Here is a 15,035-nt window from a genome sequence, read left to right as displayed (position 1 = left end):
CCTTTTCATGTCTAACCCAAAGCCAAGTCATCCCGTTTGACAGCTCTCTGGTGTTTGTCACAGGGATGTCCGCAGTGGACCCTGCAGGCCCCTGTGATTGAGCGGGCAGCGAGTGTCCAATGTCCTAGCAGTTACCCTCCCCCATTGTAGCCTCCTGGTGGCTTTGCAGGGTCAGCAGGTGGACTTGCTCTCGCTCCTTGCTGTGGCTCAGGGAAGGGTCCCGGATGCCCGCCCTTCCCCTGTCCGAACGGGCCTGGACCAGGTGATGGGCAGGGTCGCCCTGAGCTCTGAGAATCTACTGCTCAGCTTGTCGTGACCAGGGGCTTCTTGGAAGCAGCAGCATGCCAAGCCCTCTCAGACGTCAGCCTCGTGAGTTTTGCTGTCCTGGGCTGGAGGTCGTCAAACACAGTAATCTTCAGGGACTTTGCCTCATTTCTGTGCTTCCTCCAAAAATGTCTGGCATGTGGATTTCTGACCTCGAACCCCAGGACTGGTTGATAATCCTGGAATCCACTTGCAGGAGGCCTTAGGCCTCTGTTTGCAGCTGGACTGTGGGGCAGAGAGACCCGCCGGCCTCCAATAAGCCCTGCATCCTGAGTGGGGGCTGGGTGCCGTCTTTCCTGAGATCCAGGCCTCCTGCCCCAGCTTGCTCACTCCAGTGATGCTCTGGCCCTTTGGAGGTCTCTTGAGCCTCCCTGGGTGGTAGCACTGTCCATTACTGGACCTTGCCTCCTGTGAGCATGAACACAAGTGCAGACAGCTAGCTGCCTGCCTTTCCAATGGCCCCTCCACAACCACCGTCCTGCAGCGCCTGGTGCAGGGGAGACCCCCCCCCCCGGGGGCCTTCTGGAGCCTAGTCGGGGTCTGGGCACTGGGTTCACGTCCTAGCTCTGACACTGTGGGACGCTCACCTCCCTGGCCTCTGTTAAGACCAGGCCCCGTCCTCAGCCCAGCCTTGGGCCTGAGCCGCCTCTGCCCACCCTGGAGGGGAGATGGCCTTTGCCTGTTGACCGTGCCCTGGGCGTACATGGCCATGTCCACCTCCCGGGCAGTGAGGCTGCCGTGCCTCCAGCCCCATGTAGCCCTGCCACAGTCATGCCATCCTGCCTACTGGGGGCTTTTGGTTTAGTGGCTTCTAGAACCCCTCTCTCAAGTCCCAGCCCCAAGACTCACAGGAGCTTTGTCTCAGCCCTCCCCGACTCTGTGGTCAGCCTCCAGGCTCTTCCCACCACCCCAGGACAGGACACTTCTCAAGCTATGGCAGAGGTGGTTCCTTCCCTCCTGCCCCTGGAAGCCCTGGAATTTTCTGGGCCATTTGGCAGCCTCCCTTTGGGATCCGGAGCTCCCTCCCTGCCCAACCACCTTGCTCTGTGGCTCTGGGTGGGTCACTGCCCTTCTCTGGGCCAACGAGAACAGAACACTTGCAGTGTGTGGCTGGCCTCTGTGCCCTCACATGCACACGTGTGTGCAGGGCGTGTGTCCGCCTGTCAGTGGCATCTCTCAGTGACACCCTGGTGCTGGGGCAGGGTGGCAGCTCTGGGTCTGGTGGCCCCTCTGCCCTGGGTGTCGTCCAGCAGCTCGGCCTCCTTGCAGGTCATCAGCCATGACACCCGGCGGTTCCGCTTTGCGCTGCCATCGCCTGAGCACATCCTGGGCCTCCCTGTCGGTGAGTGCAGCCCCGACCCAGCCCACACAGAGCCAGCGCTGGGAAAGGGAGGTGGGGGCGGCGGGGGGGTTTACATTTCAGTGAGAGCAGGGAGGGCTTCAAGGAGGAGGTGTCAGCCATCCCAGGCCTTCGAGGATGAGTGTCAGAACAAGAGGGCAGAATGCCCTAGTGTCCCTGGCAGTGGCCCCAGCACGAGCAAAGGCAGAGAGCTGGGATATGATGGGAGTCGCTGGGGTGGGAGGCGGTAAGGGGTACAGCAGGAGCCGAGGTCAGTCCAGGTTATGGTGGGGCACAGGGAAGTGGGTTGACAAGACCCAAGGGACGCTGCAGGGATGGTCCCGGGCCCAGACTCACCCCCGCCGTCCTGCAGGCCAGCACATCTACCTCTCAGCTCGAATCGATGGGAACCTGGTTATTCGGCCCTACACGCCCGTCTCCAGCGATGACGACAAGGGCTTTGTGGACCTGGTCATCAAGGTGAGTCCTTGGGGCCACAGCTGGGTGGGGCAGGGGTGACCACATTGCAGCCAAGGCCTCCACGGGCCCCACACGCCCCAGAATCTGGCCCCCGAAGGCCCTGTGCTCGCTGAGCCTGGCCTCAGAGTGAGGGGCACCCTGTGGTTCTTAGCGCAAGCCGAGCATGGGGGTCTCAGCAGAGGGCGGGTGGTGGGATTCAGGCTCAGTGTCTTCAAACCAGGACAGATGGTCTGCCGGAGAGGAAGCAGGCAGGCCCACCAGCTCATGCAGGGCCTGCCTTCCCACTCGCAAACGGGGGAGGCCCGGGGAGCTGGGTGCCTGCTCACCCTTGAGAAGCACCCCACAGGCACTCTGGCGGTGCGGTGTGGGGCTCATGGGTCCTTGTGTGGGCGCTGTGGTGAGGGGCTGTCTGGGATCCGCCACCAGTCGGGGTGGATGCACACCACGGGGAAGATAGAGCCGTTAGAAGCAACAGACCAGAGAGACACAGACCACCCAGAAAGGATCTTAAAAAACAAGACACTGAGCAGAAGGAGAAGTGACACCTCTAACCCAGTACATTTTTGTGAAAATGAGAAACACAAGCTTTACAGCAGTGAGTCACTTTCTCTGATTACACACCCCTAAAAAGTGGGAACCTGCCAGAGCTGGTGGTGGGTGTGGGGTGTTAGACACCTTCTCCAGTCAAGGCCCAAACCACAACCCCCACCCACAGCCACCCTGGCTCAGCACCCCCCGGGGACCAGGCTTACTGTCCCAGCGCCGCCGTGCAGGCCCCTGGCCCCCTCACTGGGCCTCAGGATGGGGAGACAGAAACAGACCCCCGCTGGGCCGCAGTTTCAGCCCTGGGGGTTTCAGGGTCCCGGGCTGGGCGCTGGGTCTGTGAGGGCAGGAAAGGAGCTGGCCTGGCAGTCCTGGCTCTGGCCTGGGTCCCTTCTTTGCTCAGTGTCACTCAGGCCACACGCCGGGTGCCCAGCCCACCTGGCCTTGGGAGCCTGTCTTTGGCTGGAGAGTGGACACTGAACAGGTGGGCACACAGAGGTCAGTGTTTGTTCCGAGGACCCTGGAGCTGGGGCAGGGTGATAACAGCTGTGCCCCCCACCCCGTCCCTCTGAGCAGGCAACGAGGAGGCGAGCAGGTGGAGATGGAGGGAAAGGACCCTCCCTGTGCAAAGGCCCTGGGGTCAGGAGGAGGCTTGAGGACTTGAGGGTCAGTGGGGCTGGGCAGAGCCTTGGAGGCCCTGCAGGGATGGGGCTTTGTCCAGAAGGAACGGGAAGGTGGTGAGGGTTCATGCATCTCTTCTTGCTGAATTCACCCCAGCCGGATGTAGAGGAGGTGTTGGGGGTGGGGATTCAAGTAGAGGATGAAATGCTTATGAGGACCAGGTCCTTCCTGGCTTGGAGACCTCGTGGCCCCCTTGGTTCACCCTGGCTAAAGGTCAGAGCACTGGCCTGGCACACAGTGGGCTCTGCCCACTCTCTTCCCTGACCCCAGACACACAGACACGCCGGCTGTCCTGCCGCCACGAGTTCTCCCCTCCACAACCCAGAGGTTCCAAGCCCTGTGAGGCCCCTGGCCTTGGCACGCCCTGCCCCTGCCCCCTCTCTGCCCATCACTCCTGCTTGCCCTTCAAGGCCCAGCACAGATGCCCCTCTGTCCTGGAGCTCCTCCTCTGTCTGCCCATCTCTTTGTCGAGGGTTGTAGCTGCATCCCTTTTTCCCAAAGCTGAAATCCCAAAGGGCACAGAGAAGGGAGTTGTTCCAAGAGTGACGTTTTCACGGCAGTGCAAAGCAGAAAGAACTGAACAGCCACCAGCAGGGCCCGCACTGGGCTGACAGCCGTGGGAATCTCTTGCTGGGAGGGGCCACAGACACGGGTCTTGGCAGAATGTTACACTTCAGGCCCTTGGGTCAGCTGCCGTGGACACCAGGCTGGTGCTTTGCCCTCCAAGGGGACATTACGGGGAAGGCAGGCCCCCGGGGGGGACAGGGCACAGACAGGTAAGTTCTGATGGGTGGGAGGTGCACCGAGTGAGCAGGCCACACGTAGCCCCGGGAGACCCCGGAGCTCACCCTGGCGGCCTGGGAACGGGGGCTGAGGACGGTGCACGTGTCTTGCAGGTTTACTTCAAAGACACCCATCCCAAGTTTCCCGCTGGAGGGAAGATGTCCCAGTACCTGGAAAGCATGAAGATTGGCGACACCATTGAGTTCCGGGGCCCCAACGGGCTGCTGGTCTACCAGGGCAAAGGTGATCCGGGTTGGACTCCCCAAGGACCCGGCTGGTGCGGTGGATGTTGGTGCAGGCCCTGCCCCTGCTGCTGCCTGGAAGGGTGACTCCTGTAGGGCAGGCCACCTCCTCTCTGGGGCCTCATTTCCCCAGCTGTTAGGGGTCAAGGTGGTCAGTGCAGGGGTTGCAGACCAGCCTTGGGGGGCACATCCTGCCCACAGACTAGCTCTGTTAGGCTCTAAACAAACCAGGGGAGGGTTGAGCTGGGACCCCTGCTCCTCCAGCCTCCTGCTGCTCTTGGCATTTGAGCTGGCCCTAGTCCCCTCTTCCCATCCTCCTCACCTGACTGGCTGGGCGGGTATGGTGGTTGCCACACCCAAACTCTTGAGATGGGGCAGGGTTTCCAGCCCGTCTGACCCCCAAGCATGGTCTGTTTGAGAGCTGGACCTCACCCCGTCTGCTCTCCCCAGGAAAGTTTGCCATCCGTCCAGACAAGAAGTCCAACCCTGTCATCAAGACGGTGAAATCTGTGGGCATGATCGCAGGAGGAACGGGTATGTGGACCTGGATCCCTGCCCGAGTCCCTGGAGGGCGGAGGTGTCAAGTTGGGGGCAGGGTATGGGACGCCACACAGGTTATGAGTGCCCGGGAGCTGTCTGAGGTCACGGTTGTCCTGGCAGCTCCCTGGGCATCTGCCTGGCGCTGTGTGTATGCAGCAGGCGCTCACACAGCGTGTGGGGGTGGCTTGTTTTGCAGGCATCACGCCAATGCTACAGGTGATCCGCGCCATCATGAAGGACCCTGATGACCACACCGTGTGCCACCTGCTCTTTGCCAACCAGGTCAGTGGGCGGTCCTGAGGTCTGCAGACCCGAGGTTGGGGTGCCGGGCAGGCACTGCTCAGGGATCTGCAAGGCGCTGTGGGGATGCTCACAGTGGCTGGAAGGTGTGTTGAGTTTTGTGCACAGCAGCCTTGCAGCAGCTGGTGAGGTTGGGCAGAGCTAGAGCGTCTGACCCAAGCAGGGCTGCTTGGTTGGGGCCCCTGGAGCACCCCCACACCGAGACTGGCTCTCCTGGCCACTTCCTCGGCACCTCAGCGCTCCCTCTACCACACGTGGAATTTGGGACCCACCAGGGATGCGGAAGAGCCTGAGGTGCATCTGCACAAATGAGGTGCAGAGGATGCACCCACCCGAGGTCCCCGAGCCGGGGGTGTTGGGGTCAGGTTTGGACCTGGGCTCTCTGGCTCCCAAGCACATGTCCTCCTCCCCATGCCTGCTACTTGCCTGCCTGCCCTGGCCTGCTGTGTGGCCTTGGACAAGTCATTCTCCCTCTCTGGGCTTCCCTGTCTCCCTGAGGAATGAGCTGACAAAGCCAGGTCATCATGAGGATCTCTCCAGGCTCAGCGTTTCATGACTTAATATGTGGATTTTGTAGTGAGGCCCCTTTGTGGGGAGGCTCATATGGGACGCCCCCTGCGTGCGTGGGGGGGCGTGCACCCGGCCCCCCTCACCTCTCAGATACGGTTCAGGTCAGCCTGCCCTGGGTCCGTCTGGCCCAGGCTCTGCCCCATCCATCTGCAAGGACGCTGAGCCCAGAGGGGAAAGGTTGGCTTGAGGTCCCTGGACTCCCACACAGCTGCAGAAAACTGCCCTGAGGTCAACCAGCGCGGCCTTGACCAGGCCCAGGGGTGGGTGGAAAGAGCCAGAAACTCCAGGCTGGCTGGTGGGGTGAGCGGGTGGGCTGCACTCGGCTTGGTGGTGCTGGGCGGTCTCCATGGAGGCCCTCTGTCGCCTGAAACGGCGGCGTTTTGCCTGTCGGCGGGGGCGGTGGCTCCTGTATTGTTTCTGCACTTAGTCAGTGTGGTGTCACAAGTCACGTAGCCTCTGAAAGTTCCACTCCACGCTGGCGAGGGAGCGAGAGTGAAAAAAGTGCAAAAAAGTATCGTGTGAAAATCGTTCTGACCTCAGGGTCCCGCTAGAGGGTCTCAGGGACCCCGGGGGTCCGCAGGGAACCCCACACGGGATACCGCGGCTTTGCTCCAGTCGGGTTGTTGGCTCTCCCTGCTTCCCCCGAGTGACGTGTGTGCTCGGCTTGGACGGGGGCTGCAGCCCCTTCAGTTCCCCATCTGCAGTGTAGGGGGACAGGGGCCCACCTCTCAGGACCGTGTGAGGACTGAGGCGGCCTGGGACAGGAGCGCTCAGCATTGCAGATGTGTGCGTTCTTCCTGGAGGCGCCGGGTGGCGGGGTGGAGGCCAGTGGGGACCCAGGGTGAAGAGGGAAGCCCCGCTTTCAGAAGGGTGTCAGGGAGATAATAAACAGCAGGGCAGCCTGGCTCTTGGGCAGGGAGACTGACGTTCTGAAGGCGTCGGTTCTTCAGAAAGTAATATTCAGAAGTCCCAGTAGGATCATTGTTTTCCTTTTATAATGTGACAAAATGACACACTGTGGCCTGGAAGACAAAGTACACATGGGAAGCCAAGAAAGATTTGAAAAGAAGGGTGGCGAGGAAGAGCACCAAGAAGTGTCAGTGATAAAGAGAGCGCAGCTCTGCAGCCACACGGGAGACCTGGGTTTACTGGACTGGCTGTGATTCCGGGTAATACAGCAGGAAGTCTGGACTGTGCTGGAACATGCCAGAATATGTGGCTATTTACGCTGAGGTTAGTTAAGATTAAATAAATAAACACCCTTTCCCAGTCTCACTAGGCACATTTTGTTGTTCCATAGTCTCCTTGTTGGACAACACAGATCTAGAACATTCCCATCATTGTAGAAGGCTTGGTTGAACAGCCCTGACCTAGAAACAGACCTGAGTGTAAATGAGACTCTGTATCTGATGCAGGTGACATGTCAAACCTGAGGAGACGAAAAGGAGTGTTGGGTTAGTTGCTGTACACTTGGGAAAAATGAAGTAGATCCCTACCTTACCTTATAGAACAATGAAGTGTAGGTTAAGGATATATGTGCGAAAAAGTGAAGCTTTAAAAGTAGAGGGCAAGCATTTTTAAATACAAGAAGTATTACTGAATGAATGAACAAAGATGGTCAGGCTAAGCAAGACACTGGAGGAGAGCCCGTCAAAGAGAAGACTGATGGAGCCATCTGCTTAAAAATGAAAAGCTCCTCTGGGGAAAAAGGTCACAAAGAGTTGGACACAACTGAGCGACTGAACTGAAGTGATACATAAGGTAGAAAGATAACTGAGGATGAGACACATAATGTATCAATAAAAATTAATATCCTTCATATAAAAAGAGTTTTTACAAACTAATAAGAAAATATGAACAGACCAGTGACAAGCTTACTAATAATAAAAGATAAAACACAAGCTTTATTTTCCATCAGTCTGACTGGCAAAGCTTAAATGATCATTACCCAGTCCTGGTGGAGGTATAGAGGACTCCCTGCAGGCCTGTGTGTTGGTTGTAACCTGCGTGGGGAATAAAGCAGCGGCTTGTATTAGAGGCCCTAACTATGTGGAATTTTCTGCCCTGGACTCCACTTCCTCAGGTTGATCCTAAGGAATTGACAGGGCACTTAGGGTGGTCAGAGAGGTGTTGTTCACAAAGGAGGATGTTCAGAACAGTTTCCTTGCCTCTCTCGCTACCTGCCTGTCCCAGCGGGGAGCTCAGGAGAGGTCAGTGAGTGGGTGACCTTTGCTGGCTGACGGCGCTCTTTGGCCCTGGTTTCACAACAGTCCTGTGAGTCAGTTGTACCCCTCACTGACCGGAGGAGCCAGATCTGTGAGTGACCTGCAAACATTCCAGGCAAAGTATGCTTAGAAATGGAAAGAGGGAATGTTTCTGGAGTAGATTGCTCACACTCCCTGGGGGTCTAGGAAGGCTTCCTAGAGGAGGTGAAACAAGCTGAACTCTACAGGGCCACGTGGGGCTGGCTGAGTGAAATCAGTGGGGGTGAAGGTGGGGAGCTGCAGGCCAAGCAGAGGGATCGATGTGGGAAAGGTTGCGGGTTGTGTGATTTGGGGAGTCGCATCTATATTCCTTAAATTATGGACCTGTTGATATAGCCTGAGATGCCAGAACATAGAAAGACTTGGACTTTGCCTGGAAACTTTGCCAAGCGTGTGGCCCACGGGTGGGCGGGATGAAGAGGGTCTCCAAGGGCAGTCCCTGCCGCTGTCCCTCCTGACCACTGGGCCCTGTCCGCCCCCCAGACCGAGAAGGACATCCTGCTGCGGCCCGAGCTGGAGGAACTGAGGAACGAGCACTCTGCACGCTTCAAGCTCTGGTACACGGTGGACAAAGCCCCTGAAGGTGAGCGTGCCCGGGCGGGTAGGCTGCGGTGGGGGTGCTGGCCCATGCCCACCTGTGCTGCAAGCCCTCTGCCAGGAGGAGCCTTCTGTCTGCGTGGCCTCCCTTGGTCCAGCTCACGGCGGTCCTGTGACGGGAGGGCAGTGAGGAGAGAGGGGTCAGAGGGGAGGTGAGTGCCCCACAGCGCACAGCGAGAAAGCCCCAGAGCCAGGACTTGAGCTCGTGTCCGCCTCTTAGGGAGCCCTAGGCCTCCCCCTGCCTGCACTGCTGGACATAGAAGGCCGCCGTTCTCCCCCCGAGCTGAGGCCAGTGCTGGGGGCGAAGGGGGATCATTTCCTCAGTGCCGTCATCAGCCCTGCTGATGGAATGGGCTGCACTGATGTACAGTTACCTTCACTCTGCCTGTCCAGGTGTTTGGGCTGTTTGCCAAGGACACACAGGAGGCAGGGAGTGAAAGCTGCCCCAAAACTCGAAACAAGGTTGTCCTCTGGGAGCTAGACCTTGCTCCAGTCTCCTGCCAGCAAAAGGCCTGGCCACACTGTTAGTTGGAGGAGGGCATGGCAGCCCACTGCAGTGTTCTTACCTGGAGAGTCTCATGGACAGAGGAGCCTTGTGGGCTACAGTCCATGGGGTCGCAAAGAGTCAACTGAAAAAGACACGACTGAAGCGACTTAGCACGCATAGCATGCATGCACTGTTCGTGGACACCGCCCTCTGGTGGTGGCACCTGGCAACGCCGAGACCAAAGTGCCGCCTCCCAGGAAGAGTTTTAAGAGGAGCCAAGTAGTATGGCCCAAGAAGAGAGACAGCTGGGTAGTTTTCTGGTATTTTACACTTATGTTTATTATTACCCTGACCACGATTCGAGAGTAGTTGGAGGACTGCTGTACCATGAGGAATAAACTGGAAAAGGTTGATGCTGAAAAAGAACATGGTACCAGGCCAGCGCGGCGACTGTGGAGCTAGAGGAGTCGGGGGAGGGGCCCGCTAACCACGTTTCCCCCACAGTCTCCTTCAGTATGCACGCAGAGAAATACTTGCCTAAAAAAAAATACTTGTAAAACTGAGATGTATCTTATACACCTGTGCATTTCATATACTAGCAGATAGGGTTTAATCCCATGGAGTTTTTTACAAAATACTTTGAGATCTGTTAATAAAATGTTATCTACCTGTCTATGTGCCGCCCCATTCCAGAGGGATTTTAGGCAGCTTACAGAGACTTATGGAGTGAGTCAGAGTGAAAGGAAAACAAGGGCAGGCCCATAAAATGGAATCTAGAGAGGTTTGTACAGGAGCACGGGCTGTGGTGCGGCCTCACCAGGACTGACCATGCATATCACTCGGAGCTTCCCAGCAGCCAGTGTGAAAGGGGAGGTGTGGTCAGTCACTAAGCACAGTGCCTGTGAGGTAGAGAATACACCCCATTGCTCAGCACAGTGGAGGCTTCCTCATCCAGGACCAGCTGAGACCGACTTACCTGCCTCCCTCAGGGGACACCCCCCGTCCCTCGTCGCCTCCCCCCCCCCCGCCCCCGTGGAGTGTACAGGGTGTGACGCGGAGCAGTGTCCGTTTAGACAAGGTCCCTTGGTGACCTCCACGTGACCTTGGACTTCCACAGCTGCGTTTCTATTGGTGTCAAAAGCTTTAGTGAGGTTCTTCCAGATCGTGAAGGACAGAGAAACCAGATGATTGGGTGTTTGGAGCCAGAGGGACTCAGGGTGCAGGGTCCTCCCCCAGCCTCAGGCGGGCCTGGTGGAGCCCTGCTCATCTGATAGACGCAGTGATGCTCTGCTGCTCGCGTGGCCCTCGGCTGCTGTTTCGCCAGAGCCAAGCCAGAGGGCTGGCCTGGGTAGGCCCCCACTCACTGGCCGGGGCTCAGAGGCTGGCCTGGGGTCAGGCGCCCACCGTGGGATCAGGAGGTGGCTGAGGGTGGCTTTTCGGAGGGGAGGGAGCGGGCAGCAGGTGGCGGGCATCCGGCAAGTCCCTTTGTTTGTCCCTCTGGGGTTGAGATCCTGCTGAGCTGCTCAGCACAGGGGTCATTTGAGGGGCTAGCATGTGCCCTCAGTCCCCAAGCAGTGTTTGTCCCGACTGACCATTGAAGAACTGCAGAGCAAGGTGAGCTTCAGACTGGGTTGCTCCTCACGCATCTGCAAAGGGGAGTCACGTTGTTGGGCAGTACAGATGATGGGGGCAGGGAGCCGTGCACCAGGACTGGCTGGTCCCCGTCCCTGAGCAGCCCCCGTCGGTGGGTCAGTCCTGAGGGTCCATGTGGGACTAGAGTCCTGCCAGCCCCAGGGCGCCAGGTTCTCACCATGGGCACTGGCAGTCACTGGGAGGAATAAAAGGCAGCTCTGGATCTCAGGCGAAACCCGGAGATACAACCGCGCATATGCGCGTGCGAGACAGGGAGGCAAGCAGGACTTCAAGGAGGCTGCTGTTTTGAGGATCCTGCATCTGGAACTTCAGCCTGTGTCCTGGCCTCACTGCTTTCTGGCTCATTTCAGTTCAGTTCAGTTGCTCAGTCGTGTCCAACTCTTTGTGACCCCATGGACTGCAGCATGCCAGGGCTCCCTGTCCATCACCAACTCCCGGAGTTTACTCAAACTCATGTCCATTGAGTCAGTGATGCCATCCAACCATCTCATCCTTTGTCGTCCCCTTCTCCTCCCGCCTTCAATCTTTGCCAGTATCAGGGTCTTTTCCAGTGAGTCAGTTCTTCGCATCAGGTGGCCAAAGTATTGGAGTTGCAGCTTTAGCATCAGTCCTTCCAGGACTGATTTCCTTTAGGATGGACTGGTTGGATCTGCTTGCAGTCCAAGGGACTCTCAAGAGTTTCCTCCAACACCACAATTCAAAAGCATCTAATGCTTATTTGGGACACATTCCTTTGTTCATTATTTATTGAGCAACTACTCTGTGCTCGGCTGTCTAGGCACTGGGGCTACAGCTGTGGACTAGAGATGGCTCCTCGTGGGCCAACACTCCATGGAGGGAAGAGTCAGACAGTAGGCATGGGGCTGGTAGGTAGCAAGAAGAGGAGTGGGGGGTAGGCAGCATCACCCTGACCAGGCTGGCACTGAGCACTGGCTGGGGGATCTCTGGGACCTGGGGTTAATGTCCCAGCCCTGTCCATGCCTCACTGTATGACCTGAGACAATCCTGGGTCCTCTGGGCCTCAGTTTCCACATCTGTAAAATGGGATCAGTAAGCCCCGCCCTGTCCATCCACCAGGGTCACACAAGAGGCCAGTAGAAGTGAAAGGCTTTGCAAACTATAAAGTGTGGTTAGGGAACCTTGACAGGCTTGCATTTGTGATCCAGGTGAGCCAGGCATGGGGGCAGGGGATCAGGGCCGAGGTCTGCTCCATTCTTCCTTGTTGAAAAAAAAAGTGAAGTCACTCAGTCGTGTCTGACTCTTTGCAACCCCGTGGACTGTGGCCTATCAGGCTCCTCTGTCCATGGGATTTTCCAGGCAAGAGTGCTGGAGTGGATTGCCATTACCAGGCACAGCAGCTTTATCACGGAGGAGGGGGTGGTGGGCAGTTGGTGGTCGGTCACACGGGCACCCTCAGGCTCACCTGGTCTCCCGCCCTGCAGCCTGGGACTACAGCCAGGGCTTTGTGAACGAGGAGATGATCCGGGACCACCTGCCGCCCCCAGAGGAGGAACCGCTGGTGCTGATGTGCGGACCCCCACCCATGATCCAGTATGCCTGCCTGCCCAACCTGGACCGCGTGGGCCACCCGAAGGAGCGCTGCTTTGCCTTCTGATGGACGGGCCCTGCTGCCCGCTCTCACTGTGCCCTGGCCGCACCCACCCCTCCTGCCACTGTTCATTAACATCACCCGCCCCACGTCTCCAGCTGCGGCCGGGTTCAGCCTGGCCTGCCCGTGCCTGGGAGGTCACCCCGCTGGGCTGGCCCCTGAGGGGCCCCTTTGGGAGCAGGTGTCTGTTACAGGTGGGCCACCGTTGGCCACCTTTAAGACAGATTCCTGTCTAGGCCTCGCCGGAGATGTTCCTTCCCTCTCTGCCCATCCCAACATACACACTACTGGGTGGAGGCTGCGAGCACCACGCTCCCCAACCTCCCCAGAGCATCCCACACCCTGGAAATAAGCAGAAATGTACAGGCAACCCTTAGCTGCAGGCCGCAGGCCCTCACCCAGGCTGCAGACCCTCGCCTGCTTCAGGGCCACTGCCAGGCTTCCACAGCTGACACTACGTGGTAGCTGACACCAATAAGTCCCCGTGGCAGGGGCTGCTGGGGTGAGAGGTTGGCCAAACCACCCAGGGCCCAGCAGGTCCAGTCAGCAGGGAGGTGGGCTTGTCCCTGGGGCTGGTGTGGGAGGAGGGGGCTGGCCAAGGGCCCTTCCAGCTGGCACGTGGGCCCTCCCAAAGCCTCAGCAAAAACACCCAAACATTTGGGCAGCTTTGGAAGTTCCAAGCAGTCCACCTCCCATCGACTGCCTTAGCGTCCCAGGCAGCCAGCCCTGATGGCAGAGCTGAGATGGTGTGCATTTATTCATCCGTCCCAGAGCCCCCTTGCTGCCCCTGCCCCAGGTCAGGGAGATTTCGAGCAGAGCCCCTTGTCTGAAGGACATTCACAGTGGCCTCGACGTTGCCTTAGACACAGCGTGTTAGCCTCTTGCATATCGGCTTTTTCAGAGTCATTTATGAGCAAACATAACATTGAAGTAAAACTTTGCTAGTTTAAACCCTTTTGGAACTCCTGGAGGCTCTGTGACCTACGTTGTTGGGGCAGGAGAGGGGAAGGGGCTGTGTAAGACCTGGCATTTATTTCTGAGGTTGGTTTGTGTTTTTAGTGGAACTTTGGGGAACTCCTTGGCTGTTCTTCCACTCCATGCTTCCACTGCAGGGGGCACGGGTTCTATTCCTGGTCAAGGAACTAAGATCCCACAGGTTCTGCATCACGGCCAAAAAAAAAAAAAGAAAATTTGTGGAGAGTACAGAAAAATATACACAGGAAAAGAAATAAGTCACAGGAAAAAAATATATATGCAGGAAAAATAAAAACTATACCCAGGAAAATTGTGGACATCCAGAGGCAAACACTTACAACTGAGATGGAACCACACGGTCCACTGTGTGGCCACTGCTCACCCTGATGGCAGGTATGCTTTCTCTGTGTGGTCAGAAACTCGCCATAAGCCTGATAGATCATGGCTTTTTATGTAGCAGATCCCTGCTGTTGGACAGTTTGGCTGTCGTAAGTCACAATGGCTATCTTCAGCCTCCTCTCTAGTGGTTTCTTTTAGGATAGATTCCTGGAAAACAGAGTGTGGACCCTGGGAGTCAAGCATCCCTCACACTCAGTCTTGCACAGATCATCTCCGTTGTGTCAGAAAGTGTGCCCAGTCCTAACTTCAGACAACCCCATGTGACCCGTCTTTTCCATTGTACGCTCTCCTCTGGACACCCTGAAAGAAGTAGGAAAAAGTTAGTAGCCCCCCTCTCCCGCAGAGAGACTGAGGCTGAGGGCAGTGAGTGGTTTTCAGGGTGGTGAGGCGGGGTGGCCCAAGGTGAGGCAGGTGTCACCTTGTCCTGTGGAGGCTACAGGTAGAGAAGGGAGTTCCTTCATTCAGGGTCCAGATAAAGAATCTGCCTGCAATGCAGGAGACCTGGGTTTGATCCCTGGGTCAGGAAGATCCCCTGGAGAAGGGCATGGCAACTCACTCCACTATTCTTGCCTGGAGAATCCATCCAGGCAAGAATAGTGCCATGGACAGAGGAGACTGGTGGGCTACAGTCAGTAGGGTTGCAGAGTCCAGCCAGACTGAGCAACTTCCACTTTAACAGCCCCTTTACTCTCCTGAAGTGAATTCACAGGTGATAGATATCACCTACCCATACAGAATTTTTTAGAAGTCAACGCAAAGCTCCAACCATATTATAAAAGCAAAAAAAAAAAAGTAAAAGGGGCGATCCAGTAGGTTAAGACAGTGCTATCACTGCAGCGGGTAAAGAATTTCATCTCTGGTCGGGAAAAGAGTATCTCACATGCCGTTGGGCCATTAAAAAAAAAAAAAGGGAATGTATAAAGTGATGCACATTTCAGCATGTCAGTGCTGGGCGCAGGACCCGGAGGAAGCACCGGTCTGAGCCCAGGCACAAGGGATCCGCCCGGCGCAGTCTCGCCTCCCGGGCTTTGCCTCCCCGGTGCGGTTCTCCCAGGCCCGAGCACAATCCTTGCTTAGTCTCCAAGGAAAGCAGGAGTCAGTACCTTTGGCTACAGCGCAGCTGCACTGCTGGCAATCCATGTGTGTCCTCACCGGGCAAAAAGTCCTGTGTGTTCGTGCAAGAAACGGAGCGAAACCCCGACCCAGAGAATCATAACCCGCACCTCCAGCCCCGGGACGTCTCCGGCGT

General features: G+C 57.3%; 1 protein-coding gene and 1 long non-coding RNA gene across 3 annotated transcripts in view; one reads left to right on the top strand and one right to left on the bottom strand.

Moving 5' to 3' along the window:
• CYB5R3 (cytochrome b5 reductase 3) overlaps nucleotides 1-13,363 on the top strand; it is a 25,388-nt gene extending 12,025 nt beyond the window's left edge. For both annotated transcript variants that reach the window (XM_069586056.1, XM_069586055.1), the window contains exons 3-9: nucleotides 1,594-1,666; nucleotides 2,037-2,143; nucleotides 4,264-4,393; nucleotides 4,843-4,926; nucleotides 5,129-5,214; nucleotides 8,550-8,649; nucleotides 12,246-13,363. In XM_069586056.1, the coding sequence (XP_069442157.1) occupies nucleotides 1,594-1,666; nucleotides 2,037-2,143; nucleotides 4,264-4,393; nucleotides 4,843-4,926; nucleotides 5,129-5,214; nucleotides 8,550-8,649; nucleotides 12,246-12,418 (753 nt within the window). In that variant the 3' untranslated portion in view covers nucleotides 12,419-13,363. The remainder of the gene's footprint in view (nucleotides 1-1,593; nucleotides 1,667-2,036; nucleotides 2,144-4,263; nucleotides 4,394-4,842; nucleotides 4,927-5,128; nucleotides 5,215-8,549; nucleotides 8,650-12,245) is intronic.
• LOC138437930 (uncharacterized) lies at nucleotides 13,267-15,035 on the bottom strand. The gene is made up of 3 exons (XR_011256209.1): nucleotides 14,890-15,035; nucleotides 13,726-13,933; nucleotides 13,267-13,571 (listed from the first exon to the last, which is right to left on the bottom strand). It is a non-coding gene; the product is annotated as an uncharacterized lncRNA (long non-coding RNA).

Source organism: Ovis canadensis, chromosome 3, assembly GCF_042477335.2.
Source record: "Ovis canadensis isolate MfBH-ARS-UI-01 breed Bighorn chromosome 3, ARS-UI_OviCan_v2, whole genome shotgun sequence".
In the NCBI taxonomy this organism is placed as follows: domain Eukaryota; kingdom Metazoa; phylum Chordata; class Mammalia; order Artiodactyla; family Bovidae; genus Ovis; species Ovis canadensis.
The sequence above is the reverse complement of the archived record's forward strand: the minus strand, read 5'-3'. Positions and strand labels throughout refer to the sequence as shown.